The sequence below is a fragment of the Carassius auratus genome, chromosome 10 (assembly GCF_003368295.1).
Source record: "Carassius auratus strain Wakin chromosome 10, ASM336829v1, whole genome shotgun sequence".
In the NCBI taxonomy this organism is placed as follows: Eukaryota; Metazoa; Chordata; class Actinopteri; order Cypriniformes; family Cyprinidae; genus Carassius; species Carassius auratus.
In genome coordinates this window covers 19,166,248-19,190,740 of record NC_039252.1, presented here as the reverse complement: position 1 = coordinate 19,190,740, position 24,493 = coordinate 19,166,248, and the positions used below count along the sequence as shown (strand labels likewise).

Here is a 24,493-nt window from a genome sequence, read left to right as displayed (position 1 = left end):
TCTCGTCTACATGTTTTCTAGGTATGCAAGCTTGATTTCACGTGTCATATCTTTCCAGAATGTCAGAAAACAACTCATAACGCAACTCAAATACACTTTGCATTCTCTGTGCTGCCACAAGGGGTGCTGAAGTGAGCATCAACAAGAACTATCTGTGGTCTGTTTTCTCTATTAGCTCAACGGTTTGCAGTTGTTCTTAAGAAGAAAACTGCTGAAGCTAGTTGAACTGTTTGACTGAATAATATCAGGATGTAGTGGCATATTTCAAGAAAACTTTGAAATTGATAATGTGAAGAAAATGATTGCCCCCTTGAGCGTCATTACTGCCACATTAATTGTCAACTCAAAAAGAGTGTGTTAGTATACTATGTCACCTAAAACATATATGCATTTTTAAATGTTTTTATTTTATTTATTAAGTTTATGGTTCCTATAGTCATTAAAACTTGTAATTATAAGGGAATCAGGCCTGGAAAGTCATGGAAAGTAATAAAATCGTATAAAATCATGGCCATTTCTTTAGTCAATAAAATTTGTGTAGTTATGCTCAGCATTTAAAAACATGCAATTACTATAAAACATTTTTTAATTGAATTTCGTATTATAAGTACCATTAAAATACTATTACTAATTATGATTGTTTATACGATAATTATGCTATTATTAATACTATATTAATACTATTATACTAGTTTTAATTAATGTTAGAATTAACATGTCTAATTAGTTTTTATTTAAAAAAAATGTATTTTTAAGTAAAAATGTTCATCATTTTGTAATTGTGTATGCATGTTATTTATTTGAACAATTAAGTATTTTATTACCTAATTTATTTCACTTTCATTTTTTATTTCTGAATTACCTTTTTTGAAGATAGTCTTTGACAGAAAACAAAGTAAGTATTGTACAATGCAAAGTGTCTCTTTTTTTAATTATATTTTCAAAGAGCTCACATTAAGATGAGCCGGTGCCGTCTGTATTTTCCGCTGAAATTACGGTTTGCTACCTCTCCATAATAGCTCTTCTGAAAGGTACTGAGCAGAGCGCTGATAAACCATGCAACGCTGTCAGCATCAGAAACACACACAGATGTGGGGTTCATCTGGAGTTCACACGCATGATCTGGACAGAGTAGCGTGCAGGATAGCGTTCACATTCCCACTCCAGTTAAAGCTGCACTGAAAAGTCTTTAAATGAGCAGGTTGTTGGTTGTGAAATGGCAGCAGGTTGTTGCACACGTCGAAGCCGTGGCCTTGTGCTATGTTAAGCGTGCAGACATACTGCAGCAGAATGGGGAGCGAGTGATATGCTACACACGCTTGCCAGTGACCTTTTCCTCCCGGACAGCGTGTGGACATGTAGCGCTGAGGGACGCCGTCATGCATACATGCACACACATGGACGTACAGACACACAGCATCATGCTAAACCGCAGGAGCGTCAGCGACACACACGTACTGAAACTGAGTCGGGCCACGCGTGAAATTAGACGCTTCTTCAGCCAGCCGGATGATTGACCGAGATGGTACGTGGTGTTAAGGGCTGTTCTGGAGGTCTCGTTCTTTGCTCAGATATCCAGACGTGACCTCCAACTTCTCCCAACATACTGGCATGCTTCTCACTAACTGCTCACGACTGCATACTTGCTGCCTCCCCACCGCAGTGAATAACTGCACTCACATGCGCTGCTGTCCTGCTGTCGCTCTCGCCACTAGACGCTCACTAACTGCATTTCTGAGCCTGAATGATGGGAAGGCAGAACGGTGACCGGTCAGGTCATCCCATTAAAGGGGTCTTCACACTGACACAGATTTACTACTCAAGTTTCTGTGCTTACGGTCAGGGAAAACTTGGAATTATCTGGGAATTGGAAATTAAAAAAATATATTTATTTGTGACTCCAGTTTTGTAGTTATACTCCACATTAAATAGTTATTTATTCGTTTTAAGGATCCTGAATAAAATTGAAGGTTGTTTACACCATATTTCACATTTCCCCATCAAATCAAAACAGTGTTGACGGGTTCAGACTGCTGCCTACCTAGTGAACACTCAAAATCCGGCTTTTTAAGAACCCAGTCAGCATCATTGTTGGCCATTGTAGACACAACTTTTGAAGCCCAGAAATCAGCTAGACAAGCAGCTCACTTGCTAAAGTGAATCTAGTGCTTGATGGAAATGTTGATGTTTGGTCATTTATGATGTTTAAATCTTTTTGTTCTTGACTTCTTTGTGCATCTTTATCAGCACTATTATTGCATAATGAAAGTCTCCTGTATTTTCAAAACTTGGAATTGACACTTTTGACCCGATTAGACATGAACAGCATGTGCGATGCTAACTGAATGTGTGAGATCTGAATGAACGGAGGTGGTCCACACACTGTAGTGAACATCCACTAGCATTGAAAGCATTAATGCAAGCGTGTCCCTGCCTTGTTGTCTCTTGTCACACAAACAAACCATATCTCACTCCTCCTGAAGGACCAAATGAAAGACTATCATGCAATCTGATCTTTTGGGAAAATCTGCCCTTTTATTAAAGATATGGTTCGTTTGTCATGACAAATGCATGCAACATTATAAACATGCGTATAAGAGAGTCATCATTTTCTTTGGTTGTGTACCTGAGGTGTGGATGTCACACTGCTGATTTTCTGACTCTCTCCGTTCTCTTGCAGTCATGGAGATGACCTCATCGTCACGCCGTTTGCACAGGTCAGTGACACAGGAAGCAGTTCAGGGTGAATCTCATTCAGGCCCTTCTGCACTGCTAAAGTCAACATGAAACTCTTTTGCAACCCATTTAGCATCCATAATATTACATATCACACATGATATTAGGCAAAAAACATTGTAGGGAAGGAATTTTATTCATCAAGAGCTGATGGCATAGTGAAAAGTGCCTGGTTATGTCAAAAAATCAAAGTTGTTTTATTTATTTCTTTTTGAAAAATTTGGTTTTGGAATAAAATGCATATGTGAAAAATGCACAAAAATACATGAAATGTATGTCACCATAATTAATAATACAAACAATTTTTTTGTAGTTTTTAAAATAACACTTCAGCTGCATGTGTGATTTAAGCTTGGGAATTGAAATGACTAGAATATTTAGTTGAAGGTTAAACATGATGGATAAAACTAAACTTCAGTGACCTCTTGTGTTTTACTTTGCTCTTCAAGGTGCTGGCTAGTTTAAGGACGGTACGGAATAACTTTGCAGCGTTAACCAACCTCCAGCAAGATCGAACATCCAACAAGTGAGTGCAGTTACGTAAAAAATTCAGCTTTGCAGTCATCATGGACCGTTGTTGACGTGCAAAAAGAGCAGAAGAGGAAACTCAAAAATCAAATGTGTTATCTATAATTCTTTCTGCTTTTGTTATGCTGAATTTTCACAGGCGATCCCCCATGTGTAATCAGCCTCCTCTCTCAAAGGCCTCTTTCACAGGTGAGATTTTATACCTTTGCAGAAATGCAGAAGTTATTAACTTGATTTCAAAACTTTAAACTGTGTGCTTCGTTCCATTGTACTGTTCTCTCTTGCTTTACATGTTGTTTCCCATGCATTCTATCTAAAATGTTAATATTTAGCATTTTTGATGGCAGACTTTATCTAAATACAGTTTGAGATCTCTTCAGAAACACATTTGAAGTTACTAGGATGAGAAAATCTGAGAAGCTGATGTTTTATTTTGCTCGCTATTTAATCAAGATATTATTGGTGTTTGTTCTTTTGCTGTTGTTCTCTTGATCAAACCTGTCATAGCAGCTGTAAACCTCTAGAGAGCGACAAAACACCTCTTTTTTTTCAGCAAGGCTGCTCAATTTTGCAGTGATAGCATTTAACTTAATACACTTCTCTGCATTATTGTAGAAATGAGATGCACTGCGTGGCCAAAAAGTTTGTGGAAATATTAAAGACCAGTAATTTTGAAATTACATGCTTTGTATGGTTTCCCATTGGTTTTGATATCATTTAGATTTTTAAACCTCTAAACTGAATTTATATTGGTCTGTATTAGTAATTTTCCACCTTCTTTGCATGCGATTTCCCTTTCAGTTGATGTGTAATAATACTGATATCTGGCTTTGACAAATCAGAGCGCAGTTTGAGATCTGAAACTCTAGAGAAGATGCATGAGATAGTGCATGGTGTTTTTCTCAAGAGAAACATCGAAGAAGCAGATCAACACCACATTAAATACCAATGATTTTCACATTAGATGCTTATAACAGGACTGGTCTTTGGGCATATGCATGCTTGTGTCCATATATTGTATATAGATGCATGAGGAACACGTCTTCCAAAAGAAGTAAGCATAACCTGCTTTGACATTCGTGAATCTTTCACCCCATTTGAATTGTGCAAAGCTGTTATTAATAGATGTGGCGCAGCTGGCAGCCCTCCAATCTGACATGATACTCGCAAACGCATGGCATCTCGCTTTCACGCTCGGCCAGAGCTCGGCTTCCAGTTCGGGAAAGCACGTGTTTGCGTCTTGCTGAGACTTGCAAGATGAGTCTGTCAATCAAGATGCTCCTCATCACTTGTCCTTCACACAGATGTCTGATATAGAAACACACACAACTCACATCAACACTTCCTCACTTTAGTGCACATGCTAACTGGGAATCCAGGCCATATTAAAAAAATATGAGGCCCTAAATCAAAGTTGCACTTTCCTCTGTGGCACCTGCCAATATGGAATGATTCGGACCATTATCGGCTCCATCTAAACATATATACTGTATAGCAGCTGCTTAAAACATAGAGGTCCCGCCCTTGCTTTGTTATGATTCGACAGCGGTTGCCTGGCAACCTGATGGCAGATGGTATAAGCATCTCAAAAAGAAGGATTCTCACGAGAATGACCTGGTTTTTCACACAGGTGCCTCTTCGAAAGTGGCATCTGGGTGATCTCGGGCTGGTTTTCTGGAGGTGTTTGCGTCAGCCTGAGGCTTCTGTTTCCCACGGCTGCTTTCTCGCTATTACTGAAGAGGTCTTGTGTATTTCAAGACTGCTGACCCACTGAGGGGTGACATTAAGGTTTTCTCAGAAACCGTTTGGCATCTAGCGGGGCCAGGTGGTGGCTGGGAGTGATTTATCTGAAGTCTGTCACAGCTCTGACCTGCTTGTGTGATGTTTGATGAGCTACAGTATATGGGTCAGTCGTTTACTTCAGAAAGGCCACCACTGAGAAGCCCTTTTTATTCATTTGAATTTAGCATAGGTGAACCGTCAGGTTTGGATATTCTGGATATAGTAAATGTGGGGTTGCCAGGTGTTTTTTGTAACATATATTCAGAAAGAGGAAAAATAAGTCTAATATATTACACTCTAAAAGTCATATTTCACTACAAAAGCACACCGTTTTATTGGAGGCAATTTTGTGGTCATAATGGCAAGCATTTTGAATTTGTATTTATTTGTGCCTTAAATTTAAACAATATTTGAATTAAAATTAAAATACTACATAATAATTCTAAATCTATTAAAATACTTCAGCTTTTTATCTTATTGTTAAAAATGTAATTGTGATAAATGTATTTTATATATTTTAAAATATAATTTCAAATGTAGTTTATTCCTGTGATCAAAGCTGAATTTTCAGCAAATCATTCCTCCAGTATTCAGTGTTACATGATTCTTCAGAAATTATTCTAATATGCGGATTTGCTGATCAAGAAACATTTCTGATTATTATCATTTAATTGAAAACAGTTGTGATGCTTAATGATTTTTTGCGAAAATCATTATGCATTATTTTCAGGATAATTGGAAAGAGCAGAAGTAGATTTAAATGGAAATGTATTTAAAATAGAAATTATAAAATTATAAATGAAATTATACTTTTATATGAAATTATAAATGTCATTTTTGATCAATTTAATGCATCTTTGCTGAATAAAAGTATAAATGGATACATAGACACCTTAAGGTAGGATTCTGATCAAATTTGAACCGTTTTGATCATTTTCAAATAGGCTTTTATGCACTATAATATTGTAAAATGCACTGGATAATTCTTGACCAAGGGATGCTTGGTCTTTTTGGTGCATCTCTGAATTGCTTTATTTTAAAACGCTTTGTCTGGCGTTCCTCTCTTGTGGACTCCACTCCAGAGTTTGACTGCAGTCCTGTCCTGCTCTCAGTCACAGCAGCTTCTGAGGGGCCGGCCCTGGTGTCGCACCAAACACAAGAAGAATGCCATTGACGTCAGAGGAGATGTTGTCAGCAAGGACAGTGGACCCCTGCTCTTGAATTCTCCTCAGAGTGATTGGACAGCTGTTTGAGGAGAGCGCTAAAGAAATGGGGGGTTGGGGCGGAGAGAATGCCACACTTTCCCCCATTTTCCTATCCTTTTCCCTTTTAAACCTTTGATCTGTGCATTTTCTCTTTTTTTGTGGGGCTAGTGTGTCACCAAGCTGTTTTTCTCCCCTGACTCTTGAATTATGATAGACCAAGCTGCTGTTGCCCTGAGTGTGCGCAGAGCTGCATGTCAGATTTTCTCAGTATAGTCCTCTAAAGGTTGCCCTGTAACAAAAGCACTAAGATCCTGTGACCTCTGAAGTGCGTGTTGTGATTGTGTCACGCTTGTTTTGATGAATGCTTTTCTTGTAACTGTAGCTCTCCTCTGTGTAACTCAATACACACGGGTAGAATTGCAACAGTTTGACTTATTGTTCATCGTCTGTGCGGTATGAACGTATGAACATCCTGTGACGTAGGTTAGGGTTTTAAATGCACTAATGTTAAATGTTAACTGCACAGCCCTGACATAAGATAGGATTATGAAAAAAAAAAAAACTGGCCCTGAACGGACCTCATTTGTCCCATAACGAGGATTATTTTCAGTGGTAATCTGCGTAGATTGACTGTCACGTAATCTTCCAGCATCGCAGTGAATAAATCTGCATTGAAATGGCATACAGCTGAAGTAAACAGCCTCCCAGGAGCATTCTGGGACATGAAAGAGCAGTAGCTATCTCAAGCAATCTGTCTGTCATGAGTAAAGCCACCTCTCTCAAAAATATTTAATGCTGTTAATGTAGCGCCAGGGCTACGGTTGGCCACCCCACCCACGACAGCTGTTTTTTTTTTCGTGACATGAACCATTGTTTATTTAACACTGAACATCTTCATGACCACATCAAACTGGAGCCGTTTCAGACGTGCGCTCCAACTTTACCTCAGCACCAAACATAGCGCCTGCTCCTCAATTGCACACACAAATATGTCAGCGCGCTCTGTAGACTGTATCGTTTCATATCAAATCGTGAAATTAGTTATGTCATCAGTTAAGTCATGAAGGCAATTAAAACTGCTTTAAATCTGTGCATGTAGGCCTATGTATGTATGTGTTATATGAGTCATGTAGTGAACATGTTTTGAACACATTAAGAACGTCAAATGCAGTGGTTTTCCAAACACCAGACAAAAAACCTAATAACCAGCTGCTGTGATGTCTGATAATCAAAGATCCAAAGAAAAAAAGGCTTTAAGGATTCATCTATATTTAATTTAGAATTTAGTGTTTGATAAATTCATTCAATTTCTTTATATATCCTACTTGCTGAAGGGCACAGGTATGTTATTTATTATAATAGGTTTATGTGAAGATTATCTGAAGTTCACTTAAATTAGAAGTTAGTTTAAAAAGTCTAATTAAAAATTATAATAATAAATAGAGACATCAGAGTGATACTGGCCTTCTGTCATAAAAATAGATGTCATTATACAAATATTAAATATATACTGGCTTTGTTGTTTCAACATTCAATTGAAGTTTGAATTTAAATGCAATGTGGAATTATTTTTTATAATCTTTAATGTTAAGTGGGATTAATCATGATTAAATTCAGAAAAAAAGTGATACTTTTTTAAATTAATTTTTTAACCAATTGACCGCACTAATATATATATATATATAAGAAATATTTACATGTGTATATATATTTTCATTTATATCTGATTTATATATAATGATATATAACATATATTTCTATATACATACATATGTGTGTGTGTTTGTGTGTATTTAAATATAGATATAAATATACACAGCACACACACATATATTATGGATATATGTGATTAAACTTTAGGATGTGATTAATCATGATTAATCAAGTATATATTTATTTATTTTATATTTGGCAATAGTTGGCTAATTTATATTTTATATATAAAAACATTAATATTTTAATATTTTTTTATTATTAATTATTATATATTATCTAAACATTTTAAAAATGTATATCAATAATTAAAGCTATCATAATTCTTAATATACATGTAAATAAATACAATTTACAACATACATTTAAATTAATTAGGCATTATTATAAATTTTATGTACAATAAGCTAACCCATGTTGTGGTAAATTTGATCTTCCTTTCAGATGTTGTGAAACTAGTCCCGAGCCGTGTCACACATAAGAAAGAACTGCAGCATGCATTTTTAATACACATTTGTAACAGAGATCCTGCCCCATTTTGCTGACAGCAGTGAGTCTCCAGGGAAGCCGGGCTCCTGCTCCAGCGCTCCGGTCCAGATCTTGCGTCTCTCGCTGTGTCGTGCTCTCCAGCTCTGTAGGTTTGTGGTTTCACAGGAAGCCGCTCGTGTTTGTGTAAAGCAATGCCTTCTATGTCATGTCTGTGTAGCTGAGGAGGCGCACTGCTCTCTCACTGTGTTGCTTGTGCAAGCTCTTTTTTACGACTCTGGATATCGGTGCTGCCCGAGCTCTCCAGGAACACTGGGCAAGAGCCCGCTTCATACAGGAGTCTCTGTCTGGGGGGGTGGGGGGGGTTAAAGCCAGTAGGAGGTGCTGAGGAGACCCTGTGCGTTTTCTCTCTTTTGTTGTGAGACAGAGCGTCAGCTATAAGACATCCTCAGAAGTTCATGGACCTGTGGAGGAGACTGATTCTAAACCAGCGTACGGACATGGGATTGTTAAAGCAACCCGCTGGGAATCAGTAGAAGCGGATTTAAAAGAGAATCTCTGTCGAATGTGTGTGTCTGTTTTTTTTTTTTCTAGGAGCATGGGGCTCTGGTGCGCTCTTCACCAGGAGCCCTGCACGGCTGTACTGACAGCGGTGTGACTCTGTTTTATTGCATTAACTGACTCTGGAGTTTTCAGAGGACGACGAACAGCTCGTACTTGATCCTTTAGCCCTGATCTTTTCAGCACAGCATGAAGAGTCACCCATGTGTCCACCCTGGGCATCCCAGCATGGCTGTGTTCGACGTGGACGATGTCCGGGAAGCCTCGGCTAGCCCGGTCAAACGCCTCAAAACTGACCATCCCCTTCCCTGTCTCCCTCCAGAGGAGGCCTACCAGAAACTGGCCACCGAGACCCTGGAGGAGCTGGACTGGTGCCTGGACCAGCTGGAGACCCTGCAGACCCGACACTCCGTCAGCGAGATGGCCTCCAACAAGGTGAGTCACCGTTTAACTTCCCACCTAACACATGCTATTTTCCACTCAGGAGCTCACATCGCACCTAAGAACGAAGGGCTTCCCCTTGACTTAATGTCATTACCGCCGCTGCCCGGGGGAGCTCAGGTAATTGGTGTGATTTGGCAGGGCTGTTGGCTCACAGACGGGAGACGTTATCAGGTAGCGATAGAGCCAAGATGGCTGCCCCAGGGGGGTGCACTTGCAGGGAGATACACACACGAGTCATGTACGTGCGGGATTGTGAGTCAGGGTTGTCCATCACACATCCTGCTTCAGCATAACCGACGAAACACCAAATGCTTGTTGCCCCACTGTGTGAGTAGAACAGCTGATGTTTATGCATGCATGTGTGCTTGTCTAGCCCATGCTGGAAGACCTTTAGTCAGACTGAAGCATCGTTGTTGTTGGAATCGTGGGTCTGTGGGAGGGAGGTCAGATTGCTGGGGATCATGTTTAGCATTGCTGATGACTACACAGGCATCTTTTAATGTAGCATGCCACTGTGCCCAGGACTGCAGGCTCCAGCAATGCTTCCCTGTCCTTTTTTCTTTTTTGTGGAGGGGGGTTAGGGATATATGGGATAGAGGTCTTGTTTTGGTTTATGCGTTTGGTGCGGGTCCGAGAGGAGTGGTCAAGGTCATGAATCATATTTCACATTGGAACTAGGTGATATAATATTCGCTGTCATGTAACCTTGAATGTCTTCTGTCGGATTTTGGTAGTTTGAATAGTTGTTCCACAAACTGGATCTTAAAATGTTTTAAAACGAAAACATGAGGTGTGTTTGGATGTGCTAATATTACTAATCAAAAATTACGTTTTGATGTATTTACGGTAGGAAATGGACAAAATATATTCATGGAACATGATCTTTATTTAATATCCTAATGATTTTTGGCTATTGCTAAAATATACCCCAGCGACTTAAGACTGGTTTTGTGCTCCAGGGTCACATTTGAGGTTGCATTCATGGCTATAGCACAAATAAAGTTTAATACAAAACTAACCCCAAGTATAATATAATGTAAAGTGTATGACATATCAAGAGTCAAGGATGTGCAAGTATGGACATTATTAATGGTCCTTGTCAAAATACATTCATACAAGTGTATATTTTTACAAATATATATATTTTTTGTATATGTATTTTGTTAAAACCAACACTATCAAACTATGAAATGTAAACATGTTTGTTGCAACATCCCATATTAGACCATGTTTAAATAGAAATATCCACATTTTTCCTGCTAACTATTATAATTTCTTACAATCTGCGGGGATTATGCAAACTGTTTACAGTGATGCTGATTGCGTAACCTCACCATATCATCAGACTTTATTGCTGAATAGGCAGGAAACAGTCTTTGTAGAACTGGTTTTAGGTCAGAAACTGGCTGTTGACTTCAGTTGTGTTTCTGACAGAACAGTCCACCTTCAAGTTTCCTCTGTAAATACAAGTTCCCTCATTCATTGTTCATCTGTGGACATTTTTAATCTCCAACAGGTGAAAATTCTGCATCTGATCAATTAGTAAAGTAACGACACACTCTCCTCAATCATACGTGCAGAAGTGAACATGCTTGTATATAGTGTCTCACTGCTGATATAGAATGAGATGCTGCGTGTCTAAACTAGCCCAGGTATGACATCACAGCGTCCCGACAGCATATGGGAGGGTTTTAACAGAGTCATGCTAATGACATAACTGCATCAGTGTCCTCATATCTATCACAATGTGCCTAACCATTTCAGGTGTTTAGGAAGAGAGCTGCTATGATGCTGTAATGTTTGCTAGCGGACCTCATTAACCTTTCGGCTGGATGCCTTTGTGCCCAGTGTAGTGCGTGTGCATCGTCTGCGCTGTCTCTCAGCCCACTGCAGGGCTCAATTTGTCTGCGTCGCCATGGCGACTGCAAGCATGATCCTGCACAAGCCTGTTTGTCTGCGCTGTGACGGGGAGGGCATGTTGTTGCTGTGTGTGTGTACTGTAGGTATTCTGTTCATCAGTATGCAGCGTGGCAGGCCTATGCCGGTGATTCAGGAGCATGCTCAGTACATTCAAAAACAAACCATAAAACAGGCAGGAGAGACTGAGGGGCCGTGAAGGAGGGCTGGCTTCTGATTGGTCCGGTGATTCAGTGTGAAACACCTCACACACCTGATCATCATAATACAATGCGAAAAGATGCAAATGAAGACGTTGCTCTGCGTTCTGTAACAAATGCAAATGATTGTGTTCTCTGATCTCTGGCTGCTTTATTGCATAACATACACTGGGTCTTTAACATAGAATAATTGTAGAATGTACCTTTTGACAGACTCTTTTACTGCTATCAGTATTTATTTAGAGACATAAAGATTCAGACTCATCCCCTATGAGTATGAAAACAATAAATCAATCATCAGCAACTAAATTATCCTATAAGCCGTCAACTAAAGGTTCAGATTTTGAGTATTTTATGGATTTAAACCAGTGGTTCTCAACCTTTTTTTTCACTGGGCCGCACTATGGTCCAAGTGCAAGTCCCGCGGGCCGCACGCATATCATTTACATATTGCGTCACCAATACAAACCAACCAGATTTATAGTATTATAGCCTAAATATTATAATATCTAATCGATAACATTAATTGTAATAAATAAATGATTCTACACACCATTAATAAAACACCTGATGCTGTCGGGAGCTGACCAATTTTGTGAAATTCGGCTTGAAAAGAGTAACAGCACAAGTAAGTTGTGATTGTTAGTTGCAGTCTGTAACTTACAATCACAACTTCAATGACTTGACATGCGACACTGTGAAACATGTGCATTGATAAATGTAGCCTATGTTGATCCACATATGGATAGCACTTTAGAACTGAATAATCTTAGCTTCCAAATTTGTCCATTCTGATGCTCAATTTTACTGAACTAATGGTTGCTGATGACTGTTTGATGACTAATTTAAAGAGCCACACAGATGGGAAATCAAAAATTACCTGGATTATAACTCTTCAAGTCATAACTTCTTTCATTAAATATTTATTTAAACACATACATTAAATAAATAAGACATCACTAACAGGTAAAGTAAAAAGAATGAAGTATAGTCTAATATTTAGCGAAATGCTCTTCTCTAGACTTCATTTCTCAAGCAAATACCGCGCTGTGGACACTGATGACTTACCTGAGGTGAATGAAATGCTACGTGACATTTTGTTTACAAGATGTTTTAATGACATCTTTCCATGATCAAAAGAGTGATTCAACGATTACATGAGGGGTGAGATGTTCGCTCATGTATATTTTGTGTTAAAACTACTAAGGAGAAAGGGGTGATCTGATAACACTCACTCACATTTATGTATATATATATTATACTAAATATATTGATAATATATAATGTATGTAAATAATTGTATTAATGAAGTTATGACGCTTTTAAGCAGTATTGTGTAGATTACACTGTAATGCTCTATTAATGAGATACACATTTTTGTTTCAGAAATAAAAGTATCTTTTTTAGATTACATTTTTTTGTAATTTTAGTTCTTTATCTCAAGCTTATCTAGAAAGCTGTTATCTTAGCTGTTTCTCTTTCTATATGGTACCAAGTTAAAGACTTCCCATTACAACAGATCTGGATTTACCAGAGTATCCCACTTCCCCTCCATGAAACTCCTGAAACAGCACCCCACAGAGCCCTGCCAGAGCCCAAGGGAAGAAAGACAGAAGGAAAATGAGACCTGTGGGTTATGGAGGGGGTCCGGCGAATGGGATGAGGGGTATCTGTGGCCAGTGGTTTTCTTGAATGATTTGGATCCTGCACGCGCGCTGTGGTGAAGCCTTTGGCGTCCCATTGGTCCTCTCTGAAGCAGCAGCCGCAAAGCACGAAACATTGAACGATACTCAAAGAGTCCGCCGACGGCTTTAATCAAAGCCACACGAGGCCTCAGATCCAGCCAGAATTCACCAGACTACTTCACAGAAAACCACAGAGCTCTGTTCCCCTCGCCAGAGAGAACAAACGGCCTTCATATGAGCAACACAGACACATAATGTGCCACGAATTTTTAATTCCTGCATCTTTTGTGCACTTAAACTCTTGGTTCATCCAGTTCCAGGATGCATTTAGTATCTGTCAGATGTGTTTGGAATTATGTGTTAATATGAGTGTGTGCATATTCCCAATAAAACTTGACGTGGCGATAATTAGATCTCCAGAAATAGCTTTGCCTTTCTGATGACGAGCATGAGATTTTGGGGTGTGGTCGGAGGTTTTCCCCCTTGCTTCCATCAGCATGAAACCGGCCTCAACCTGTACCAGATTCTTCCTATGGCGCGACCACACTGCCTGTAGTTAGCGCTAGTCTATAATTAATCATAATCCACTGTAGTGTAGGATCTTGTTTCATGTACGTTTATTACAGCTCACTCTTCAGCAAGACTAGTGGTGGGTTATTAGACCAGTATGATATTGCAGTATATATATTAAAAAAAGTAATTTTTCTGAAAACAATCCAAAAATGTTTTCTATGTGAAGTTACATAATTATTTCTTTTGATAATTTTTTTATTGACTTATTATTATTTAATGAATATTTTTTGGTGAAGATATTAGATTATTTATTAATAAAGATTATTATTATTATTTATTTATTTTCATTATTTTGTATTTACTTGTTTTTTTTTTTTCAAAATAAAACGTCTAACATCAGTGCAAAAACAAATTAGGAAACGGCTTCTCACACTCACATAGTAAATCACAACGATCACAATAACAACACAACTAATCAGAATACAAACAAATAAACATAAAGCAAACCAAAATAACTTGTGAGCTAAGATTTAAAAAAATACCAATAACTTTTTTAATTTTTGACAGTCTCTTCATTGTTTACCAATTACACATCATTGTAAAAAACAAAACGAAAAAAAAAAACTGAAATATGGATTTTTTTTTTTTTTTATTCTCCAGATTTTATATGCAGCATCAGACATGCATTTATGCAGCAAAATGTCTCTAAAATGTTTTTTTTTTTTTTTTATCAGATGAGAGAGGACATAATGATTATAAAGGCTGTGTTTTGTTCTTATTTTGAGCATGGTTCAGTAGGTAATAGTAGGTCAGTAGAAGTTCTTGATAAATTGACATACACGGCGATTCTCTCAAGCTTAATTTCCTTGTTTATGATGAACCACATAATGTGTTGCTTTGCATTAAAGAAATGCTTTGACGTGAAACCCCACCGCAGAGGCTTCATACTTCTCCTTATAATGTAGTATCATTGTTGTGTGGTAAAGGCTTCAGGTTCATATTCAAATCAACCACAAACAAATCCAGCCAATGTCTATTGCTTTCATAAAAGAGCCCCTGATCTATCATTTGTTTTTCAAATGAGAAACATCACTGGCCACATGAAAGCCTCGTGTTATGCTTGCATGGGGGTCGATATCTCCATATGAATGCTGGCGTATTGTTCCAGACATGTTGGTTTTATTTCTGATTAGCCTTTGATTCGAGAATGGAAGTGGATTCACCTAGGTCAATATTTACACTCTAACAGGAGTTTGTTTTTCAGTCTGAGACGTTTAACTACTTCCTCTTTTTGACTCTCTATGGTTTTGAAATGAATTTTAAACCTCTTTATGACAGTCTACAGTGGCATTTTTTTCAGTGGCCAATGTCGATGAGAAAAGAGGCCTGTAGCCTTATCAAATAAATCATTGAGCATTAAATATTATTTTATATCAAATAAATCATTGAGCATTAAGTATTATTTGAGATAATAACATTTTATTTTATTTTATAGAAATTATATCCAGATTTTTAAAATATATTTTATGTATATTATATTATGTATAAAATCCAGTTTAATCCATTTTATTTTTTGTTTAGTTTGTTTACTTTTAATTATATATATATATATATATATATATATATATATATATATATATATATATATATATATATATATATATATATATATATATATACATATATATATAAATATATACATTTTTTTTCTAGAAATTTAACCCAGAAATGTTTTTATTTTATATTAAATGTTATATATTTTATTGTGTACATTTATTATACTGTATACATTATCATTTTTTTCGCAATTTTAATTTTATTTAGTTTATTGTATTGCAATATTTGAAAGAAGTATCATGAAATAATTATAAATATATAATCAAAAAAAAATATATAATATATATATATATATATATATATATATAAATTGTTATTGAAACACCACTATACAATTATGACTCAGGGTGCAAGGTTTGAAAACAGAAATTGTTTATTTATCCCTCGACATTGTGGATATTGATGTTAGAAATGACGCGAGAGGAAGCTCCTGCTTCTGATCAGTCATTGCCAAAGTATCATCTGAATTATATTGTTCTATCAATACTTGATGAGATAATGTCAACAGATAGACCCCACCAGGAGCCGCTCATGAGTCATCTCTGCCGTATGATTATAGCAGGTACAAGGTGAGCTGTGAAAACCAAGGCCTGCATCCTCCATCATCCCAGCTCTCCCTCTCCGGAATGAGCCGTGATTGGCTGTGGGGAGGGGCACGAGCAGTCCCATATTCGGAAGGTGTTGAGCAGCCCAGCATCTTTCTCGCAGCTCAGAAGCCATGACTGCCAGCCTCCGCACCTCCACGCTTTTTAGACCAAGACCACAGAAGCATTCATGTGGCATTGTCTGAAGTAATTTGGAAGTGGTTTGTTTCTTCCTTTGTGTGTTTTGGAGCATTTACGAAGATGCCTGAAGCTAATTATTTACGCTCTGTCTCATGGGGATATATAAAGGTATGGATCATGAAGCTGATTTCTCTATCTCTAGTCTTGGGTGAACAGGGATCCTTATTTAGGACAAATAGAGGCTGTGAGGTATCAACATGCAAACAATCAGTTTTGACCTCTATATATTTACTTATCTTCAGTTATTGAGGGCTTTGTGTCGTCATGAATTGATGTATTCAAATAATGTGTGGTACACCACATGTAAATTATATGCAAGTTAGCCGAGATTAATATTTTATGCAACAAACCAAACAGGACAGTTTCTGTGCAGTGTGTTTTATTTGGTCAGTTTTGAAGTGTTTCTGCCATACACAGATATTTTCAGTGTTAATGGTGTGTTGTTGTAAATCAGTGCATTTTCTTATGCAAGACAAGAAAATATTTTTAGGGCTGGCAAATTAATGTGACTTAAAGGTTTGCCCTCCTTTATGTAAATCTGAAAAAAATAATTCTAAATTAAGGCCATTTTCATGTATAATAATAATTTTCATACATACAACTTTATGCATGTTTATCCTTAAATTATAATTATTATCTGTTTTAAATCTTAATTATTCATGATGAGACTTAATGAAAATGTGGACTTGAAAATGTGCCTGATTTCTAGAAGTTGCTATTTTTAGATCTGCTCTGTTTTTATTTGAATGGTTCGAGGGCGTCTGTTTGTCACACTGATTAGAAATCGAAGGTTACAGCTGATTGTTTTTAAAGTTCAGTTGATTGATAGATCTCTCTCTCTCTCTCTCTGTGCAGTTCAAGCGGATGTTGAACAGGGAGTTAACGCACCTGTCTGAGATGAGCAGATCTGGTAACCAGGTCTCAGAGTTCATCTCCAACACATTTTTAGGTAAACCATCAGTCACAAAACACAATGCTTTTGACTTGTGAGTGTAAGGGTGAGGTTTGGAGCTCTGGCTCTCACCTTCACACTTTTCCATTGTTTCTCCAGACAAACAGCACGATGTGGAAATGCCCTCCCCACAGACTCAGAAGGAGAAAGACAAGAAGAAAAAGCCCATGTGTCAGATCAGCGGAGTGAAAAAACTCATGCACAGCACCAGCCTGACCAATTCCAACATCCCTCGCTTCGGGGTCAAGACGGATACAGAAGACTCCTTATCCAAGGTGAGCGGCGTGACCCTGTTTGAGCTGGAGAGCTGCTTCAAACACTGAACCAGATCATCTCTACTGAATACTGATTGGACCTGATGGGAGACTCTTGTAGACCTTGATGAAAGGTGCTTTTTGTGCAATGACGTAGGTAGATGACGTGTGATTGGAAAGATTACATACCCTGCTGAAAAGAGCAGCTTGGAGCAGCATGTGTTTCCATGCTGTTCACCAGGAAGCCAGTCCACCAGATTGGTTTTTAACACTTTGGTTCAATTGCCATTTCGGCCAAAAATGGCTGATTGCATCACTAGTCATTTAATTCAGCGGCATCACACACAACACTGTCTAATGATTCCCTGCTCTGTTTCAGGAACTGGAGGACATAAACAAATGGGGCCTTAATGTTTTTAAAGTCACAGAGTTTTCAGGCAACAGGCCTTTAACGGTGATGATGTACACTATATTTCAGGTGAGACTAAACATTCACCTTTATTTACTTTGCTAATAAATGTCGTGCGGTGCACAATTCATTAGTGTTTGTTTTCATAACTTTCTTCACCTCTGATGTAACCAGTCACATGGACTGGGAATAATTGCATTAACCAGTAATACCACAGCCTACTTTATAGGACCCCGTCAAAACCTGTGTCATGATGTTAAATGTGTTGCTTGTTATCAGAAATTGACACTTTATTCATCTCTCTGTTTTTCTCTCCCACAGGAAAGGGATTTACTCAAAACATTTAAAATTCCCTTGGACACTTTCATAACGTACCTGATGACCTTAGAAGACCATTATCATGCCGATGTTGCGTATCACAATAACATTCACGCTGCTGACGTCACCCAGTCCACACACGTGCTGCTCTCCACGCCTGCTCTGGAGGTGAGGGATGAGGCTTTCCTTGCTGTTTTCAAAAGAGATGAGAACATTTATAGAAACTCGGGGTCCTTTGGAAAACATCTCAGCTGAGAATGTCTGCTGCCCACATCGACCTATTCATCATTCAACAACTGGGTGTTTGTTGGTCATTTCACATGCGTTAAGGTTCGACCATAACAGAGGGTGTTTATATACTGTATAGAGGGCAGAAAATGGACAAGCAACAACTAAATAATGATTTTTTTCTTTTTTTGGGTGCAACTGGCCTCGACTAACATTATAAGCTGATTAAAGGTGAAAAGTGTTGTACGTGAGCCCTTACGTTCAGATTTGATTTGACCTTGTGTGCTACTTGCTGGATTTCTAAAAAGGTTATGTGGTGAAGATAATGTCTGCTCTCATTCACCGTACATCCACATGTTGTTATCTTTCAGGCGGTTTTCACAGACCTTGAAATCCTCGCTGCCATTTTCGCCAGTGCTATTCATGATGTGGACCACCCGGGTGTCTCCAACCAGTTCCTTATTAACACCAGTAAGTGTGCTGTATGAATATATGGTTTATTCGAACCAGATCCAAACAAGTGAGCATTTGATGTGTTTGATTGCTTCTTATTGGATTATATGGATTATTAAAAATAATAACAACAACAACAATAATAAAGTTTTTAAGCAGATTAAAAAAATGTCTGCAGCCATGCGTTTAGTGTGCATTTTAAAGGTTTAATTATCTATTTTAATTTGGTAAATATTATAATATCATTATTTAAATTCATACATAAGTGTAAAAATATAATCATCTTATTACATTTCTGTAACCTAAATAAATAATTTTGCAAATATAAATCATTATTTAAATGTATAAATACAATAATCTCAGTTTTAAATTTCTAAAAATAATAATTATATTTGTACATTTTAATAATTCTAGAAATAGATATAAAAAGATTATCTAATTATTTAAAAGAATAAATACAATAATCTCATTTTATGTCTAAATATAATAATCTATTTACATTTCTGTAATCTATTTAAATCTGTAAATATAATAACCTAACTATTTAAATGTATAAATCTAATAAACTCTTTACCTTAAAAGTCTAAAAATAATTATGTAATTATGTACATTTCTAAATAAAGTCTGATTACTTCCATTTCTCAATATAATAATCCAATTACTTAAATGTATAACTATAATAATGTAATTTTGTAAATTTCAATTTGGTCCACAAAACAAAAAACAAAAAAGTTTTATTAGGTATAAAGTTTATAGTGACTACTTGTAATTAAGCCATAAGGTATGTTTTATTTATTACCTAAATAATCATTTAAAATATAGACGCATAAGAGCACAAGTTATTCTTCCTCTAAAAGTTCCCCTAAAAGCTAAGGCTGGTTAATCGTTACTTAGAATAATGACATTATATTTTACATTAACATTTAGTCATTTAGCAGACACTTTTATCCAAAGCGACTTACAGTGCATTCAGGATACAAATTTTTTTTAACAGTATGTGTGTTCCCTGGGATTTGAACCCACGACCTTCTGCGCTGCTAACGCAGTGCTCTACCAATTTGACCAATCAGCATTGAGAACAAGTACTGTCCATTTGATGAATAAGTATATGTAATAATGCCCTGAATGGCATCTCATGAGGTTTGCATGGTAATGGACCGAACGGTTGGGAGCAGATCACTCAATCCCATCAGCACACATCTGTCTGTTACATAACTTTATTTTGACATAAGCAGCACTGATGCGCCGTTAGGACAGATAAACGCTGCTCAGGCCTCATGGGATTGTGTGTGTCCGTCTCTCCTGCGTCAGGCTGTAATCTCACACAGACAGTGTTGACACAGCTGTTTGTCACGCTCGTCTACAGATTAGCACAAGGTCACAGAGTTTGCCATGTTTTCTTCATGTCTGCAGACTCGGAGTTGGCCCTCATGTACAATGACTCGTCGGTGCTGGAAAACCATCATCTGGCGGTGGGCTTCAAACTGCTGCAGGAGGAGAACTGTGACATCTTCCAGAACCTGAACAAGAAACAGAGACAATCGCTGCGCAAGATGGTCATCGACATCGTACGTCCCGCTCAAATGACGTTTAGCTTTGATGATGCTCCATCTGAATTATTGCTCAAGGTTTTTCTCGCACGTTTCTCCCAGGTCTTGGCGACTGATATGTCCAAACACATGAACCTGCTGGCCGATCTGAAGACCATGGTCGAGACCAAGAAGGTCACCAGTTCTGGAGTCTTGCTCTTGGATAACTACTCAGACAGGATACAAGTGAGTCTTTTTTGACTTCCTGTAAACTCTGGCTCTATCAAAACACTGCTGAGTTTGTTCAAGCGGCTCAACATAGCCACTTCTGGCTCAGCCAATGGCATGAATTGAGAGCAGGACTTTGTGATTGGTTGACCAGTGGGGTACATTCACAGTCAAACTTCCAAAACTGCATAGTGGGATTTTGTCATATTTATCAGAAATAATTTCAACTCGACTTATTTTTTTTTAAACAATTGTTGTAATTGTTTGTAAATGTAAAAAGCTATTTGAAACTTAACATTCATTAAATCGTCAATTAAGAATCAATTAAATTCATAAACTTGAATCTAATGAGATATTTATTATTTAACTTAAGCAGAAACTATAAATTCTTGGAACTTCAATAACTATCTAATGGGTCTTTTTTATTATTTTATTTTTTGTTATGATTCTGATTTGTTGTAAATATAAGATGTTTTTTTCAGCTGCATCTGACTCATTTTACAATATGTAAATTGGAAATTCATAGTACTTCAATAACTATCTAATGAGACAATCATTTTTTTTTATTATTATGAGACTTATTTGTAAATATAGTAATTTACTCTGCTATAGCTGACATATATTACAATATTTAAATTATACATTCAGCTGAAATTATAACTTGTTAATTCATAGAATTTCCATAACTATCTAATGGTAAGTTTAACATTTTAAAAGTAGATTTACATTTTAATAGCTTATGAATTTGTTTTAGTTATAGGACATATTTTTCTCAGCTTCATCGGACACATTATACAGTATTTCTTGATGTTCCTCAGGTGCTTCAGAACATGGTGCACTGTGCGGACCTCAGTAACCCCACCAAACCCCTGCAGCTGTACAAACAGTGGACGGACCGCATCATGGAGGAGTTCTTCAGTCAGGGCGACCGAGAGCGAGAGCGAGGGATGGAGATCAGCCCCATGTGTGACAAACACAACGCCTCTGTAGAGAAGTCTCAGGTAGCTTCATCACTTCTGGATCTGTGTTTCTTCCTTCTACCCTACTATGAGTCCAAAAAAAATGATTAATTGTAACAAAGTGAAAAAGAAAAGAAAGCATTGCAAAGAAAAAACGGGGACAATTTTTTTTCTATGAAATTGTTAAATATTATAAATTATTTTTAATTTGTAGTTAAAGTTTTAGAAATGTTGTTCTATACTTTAGACTTTATTTTTTGTTGAATATATATATATATATATATATATATATATGTGTGTGTGTGTGTGTGTATAAATGATGCAATCTAGGAAAACCCAAAACATGATGAAATTTTCACATTTTTAGGTTTGATGCCATGTGTAAACCCTTTCCAAAGCTGCCATTATTTGTCCATAGCTTGAACGTAACACAAGTTAAGGCTATTTGAAGTTGACTGATTGCTATGATTTTCAGGAATGTAATTTTGAGGAAAACAGGTTTAAAGTGAGACTGGTTTGACTTTCACTTCACTGGTTTAATGAGCCATCTGTCAGGAGCGCTATACTACATCAGTTCACAAACAGACTAACGTTACCCTGAAGAGAACCGTTCTCCCTCGTTTATCTGATCAACCCTTGAATGTCTAGACAGCACGAATAGTGTAGTCATTGGACTCCTTCTCTTTGGTGACTTCATCAGATCCTTTATCTCTTGGTGTGAAATAGTCCATTATAACCTCCTTTAGAGCACTGACATCACCACGATTGAGCAGACTGAGATGAGCAAGATTAAGTGAGCAGCTACTTCAGACTGTTGTTCCATCTCACCATATTTACAATAAAAACTAATCACCTTTGCAACACCTTTTATTATAAATGTTAGGTGGTTTATTTTGATACTGTAGGTGAACTGTTTTTGTGCACACCTCTGAAGCACATTCTTAACACGAGAGAGAGAGAGACTAAACAACTGCATATTCAGAGATAATAGACACGATGTTAAAGAGTAATAATTGAATGAAAACTTAAGTTTGACCAAAAATTGACATTCCTTTTTCAAATCTCCTGAAAATGTCCCAGAAAGACATCCGACAAGTTTTCCCAGATCACATCACACACACACACATATATACACTATATATATATACACTATATATATATATATATATATATATATATATAATGAAATTAAAAATGTAAACTTTAAATGGCAATTAATGCTATAGAAATATGAATCAAATGGAATCAGTGTAAGTGTAATTCTCACGGCCGTCTCTGTCTCCAGGTGGGCTTCATTGACTACATCGTGCACCCGCTGTGGGAGACGTGGGCCGACCTCGTCCACCCGGACGCCCAGGACATCCTGGACACGTTAGAGGACAACAGAGAGTGGTACCAGAGCACCATCCCACAGAGCCCGTCTCCCGCTCCCGACCAATCCGAGGACGGCAGCCGCTGCGCCGGAGCAGACAAGTTCCAGTTTGAACTGACGCTGGAGGAGGACGGAGAATCAGACACGGAGAAAGACAGCGGCAGCCAGGCCGAGGAAGAGGAGGAGGATGATGAAGAAGAAGAGGACGACAACAGCTGTAGTGATTCCAAAACTCTCATCACACAGGACTCGGAATCCACTGAGATTCCAGAAGCGGAGGAGGGAATATCGGAGGAGGTTTCCACAGAACCCAGCATGGTGGAGGAGGAGGAGGACGATGAGGAAGACGAGGAGGAGCAGTCAGCAGACACGTAGCAGCACGTCTGGACAGCCCAAACTAGCTGCCGCGACACAAATATTTAATAATAGACAATGAAATTGAGTTCCAAAGCGCACGTTGCACTCCGAGACCTCGGCCGCTCCTCTCTCGCTCTCTTTCTCTTTTCCGTCTCTCTACGAGCTGCCTGGAGACGAGAGGACACTAAGACTTCAGTAGGTTGTCGTTTTATTTGCACTCAGGAATAATATTTAGTCCTCTGTTTTTTCAAGCTTGGTTTGTTTACCTCCTCCTCCTCGTCCTCGGTGGTTCTCTGTGGACAGTGACAGAGAGGAAATTCTCCGCACAAAGCAATCAGAGGAGACGCCAGCGGGGATTCAAAGAGACCTTCTTTTCTACGTTTGAAGTCTTCCTAAACTTTTGACCGAGAAAAATTTCACAAAAGACAAAAACAGCCCAGAGCTGTCATGGCCTCTTCGATGATTTTGTACGGTATACACAGATTTTTTACATAATTACTTTTTAAATAACAAAACAGCAGCTGTGCGTTTTTGAGGAAACTCCGCGTGAAGAGTAACTTGCGAGTACGTGACATGGGTTGTGCGTTCGCCACTGTATTCACATCACTGCTGTCCCACACCGTCCTTTCTGAAGCGGTCCTTACATCTTTATTGTCTCTTTTACTTCGTCAAACACTTAACCTCCAACGAGCCTCTTAATACACCTACAGATGATTTATGTGCGTTCAATTCATATCTGATTTATTTCTGCCTTGTTTTGGAGCAGTTATTTCAGCAACACTGCACTTGAAGCCTGTAAAAAAAAAATATATATATATGTATAAAATATGTAAAATATAACTTTAAAGTATTAACATTACAAGCACCTAATTAATATTAATACACTAAGTCTCATATACATATATATATACATATATATATACATATATATATATATATATATATATATACATATATATATATACATATATATATATATATATATGTACATATATATATATATGTATATATACATATATATATATACATATATATATATATATATACATATATATATATATATATATATATACATATATATATATATATATACATATATATATATATAATGACACATATTAATGCAAATAATATGAATTATTAAAATATTCATATACATTACAGGCATCAAGTAATGTGTTACCAAACATAGGGCTTTTAAGAACTTTATTATTGATGTTTGTTTAACTGCTCAGACTGACAAAAAAAACATTCAGCCATTT

The 24,493-nt window shown here is 37.3% G+C and overlaps 1 protein-coding gene across 10 annotated transcripts in view; it reads left to right on the top strand.

The window, feature by feature from the left end:
• LOC113110191 (cAMP-specific 3',5'-cyclic phosphodiesterase 4D-like) overlaps positions 1 to 24,078 on the top strand; it is a 185,677-nt gene extending 161,599 nt beyond the window's left edge. For 4 of the 10 annotated variants that reach the window (XM_026274242.1, XM_026274239.1, XM_026274240.1 and 1 more), the window contains 13 exons: positions 2,681 to 2,717; positions 3,186 to 3,262; positions 3,404 to 3,453; positions 9,334 to 9,446; positions 17,028 to 17,121; positions 17,224 to 17,399; positions 17,758 to 17,856; positions 18,109 to 18,273; positions 18,705 to 18,804; positions 20,200 to 20,354; positions 20,439 to 20,561; positions 21,362 to 21,544; positions 22,788 to 24,075. In XM_026274242.1, coding sequence (XP_026130027.1) covers positions 2,681 to 2,717; positions 3,186 to 3,262; positions 3,404 to 3,453; positions 9,334 to 9,446; positions 17,028 to 17,121; positions 17,224 to 17,399; positions 17,758 to 17,856; positions 18,109 to 18,273; positions 18,705 to 18,804; positions 20,200 to 20,354; positions 20,439 to 20,561; positions 21,362 to 21,544; positions 22,788 to 23,249 — 1,834 coding nt within the window. In that variant the 3' untranslated portion in view covers positions 23,250 to 24,075. Of the gene's footprint in view, positions 1 to 2,680; positions 2,718 to 3,185; positions 3,263 to 3,403; positions 3,454 to 9,333; positions 9,447 to 15,778; positions 16,281 to 17,027; positions 17,122 to 17,223; positions 17,400 to 17,757; positions 17,857 to 18,108; positions 18,274 to 18,704; positions 18,805 to 20,199; positions 20,355 to 20,438; positions 20,562 to 21,361; positions 21,545 to 22,787 lie in introns of those variants that run through there. The other 6 variants (XM_026274237.1, XM_026274236.1, XM_026274243.1 and 3 more) reach the window with 4 other exon arrangements.
• The last annotated feature ends 415 nt before the right edge of the window (positions 24,079 to 24,493 follow it).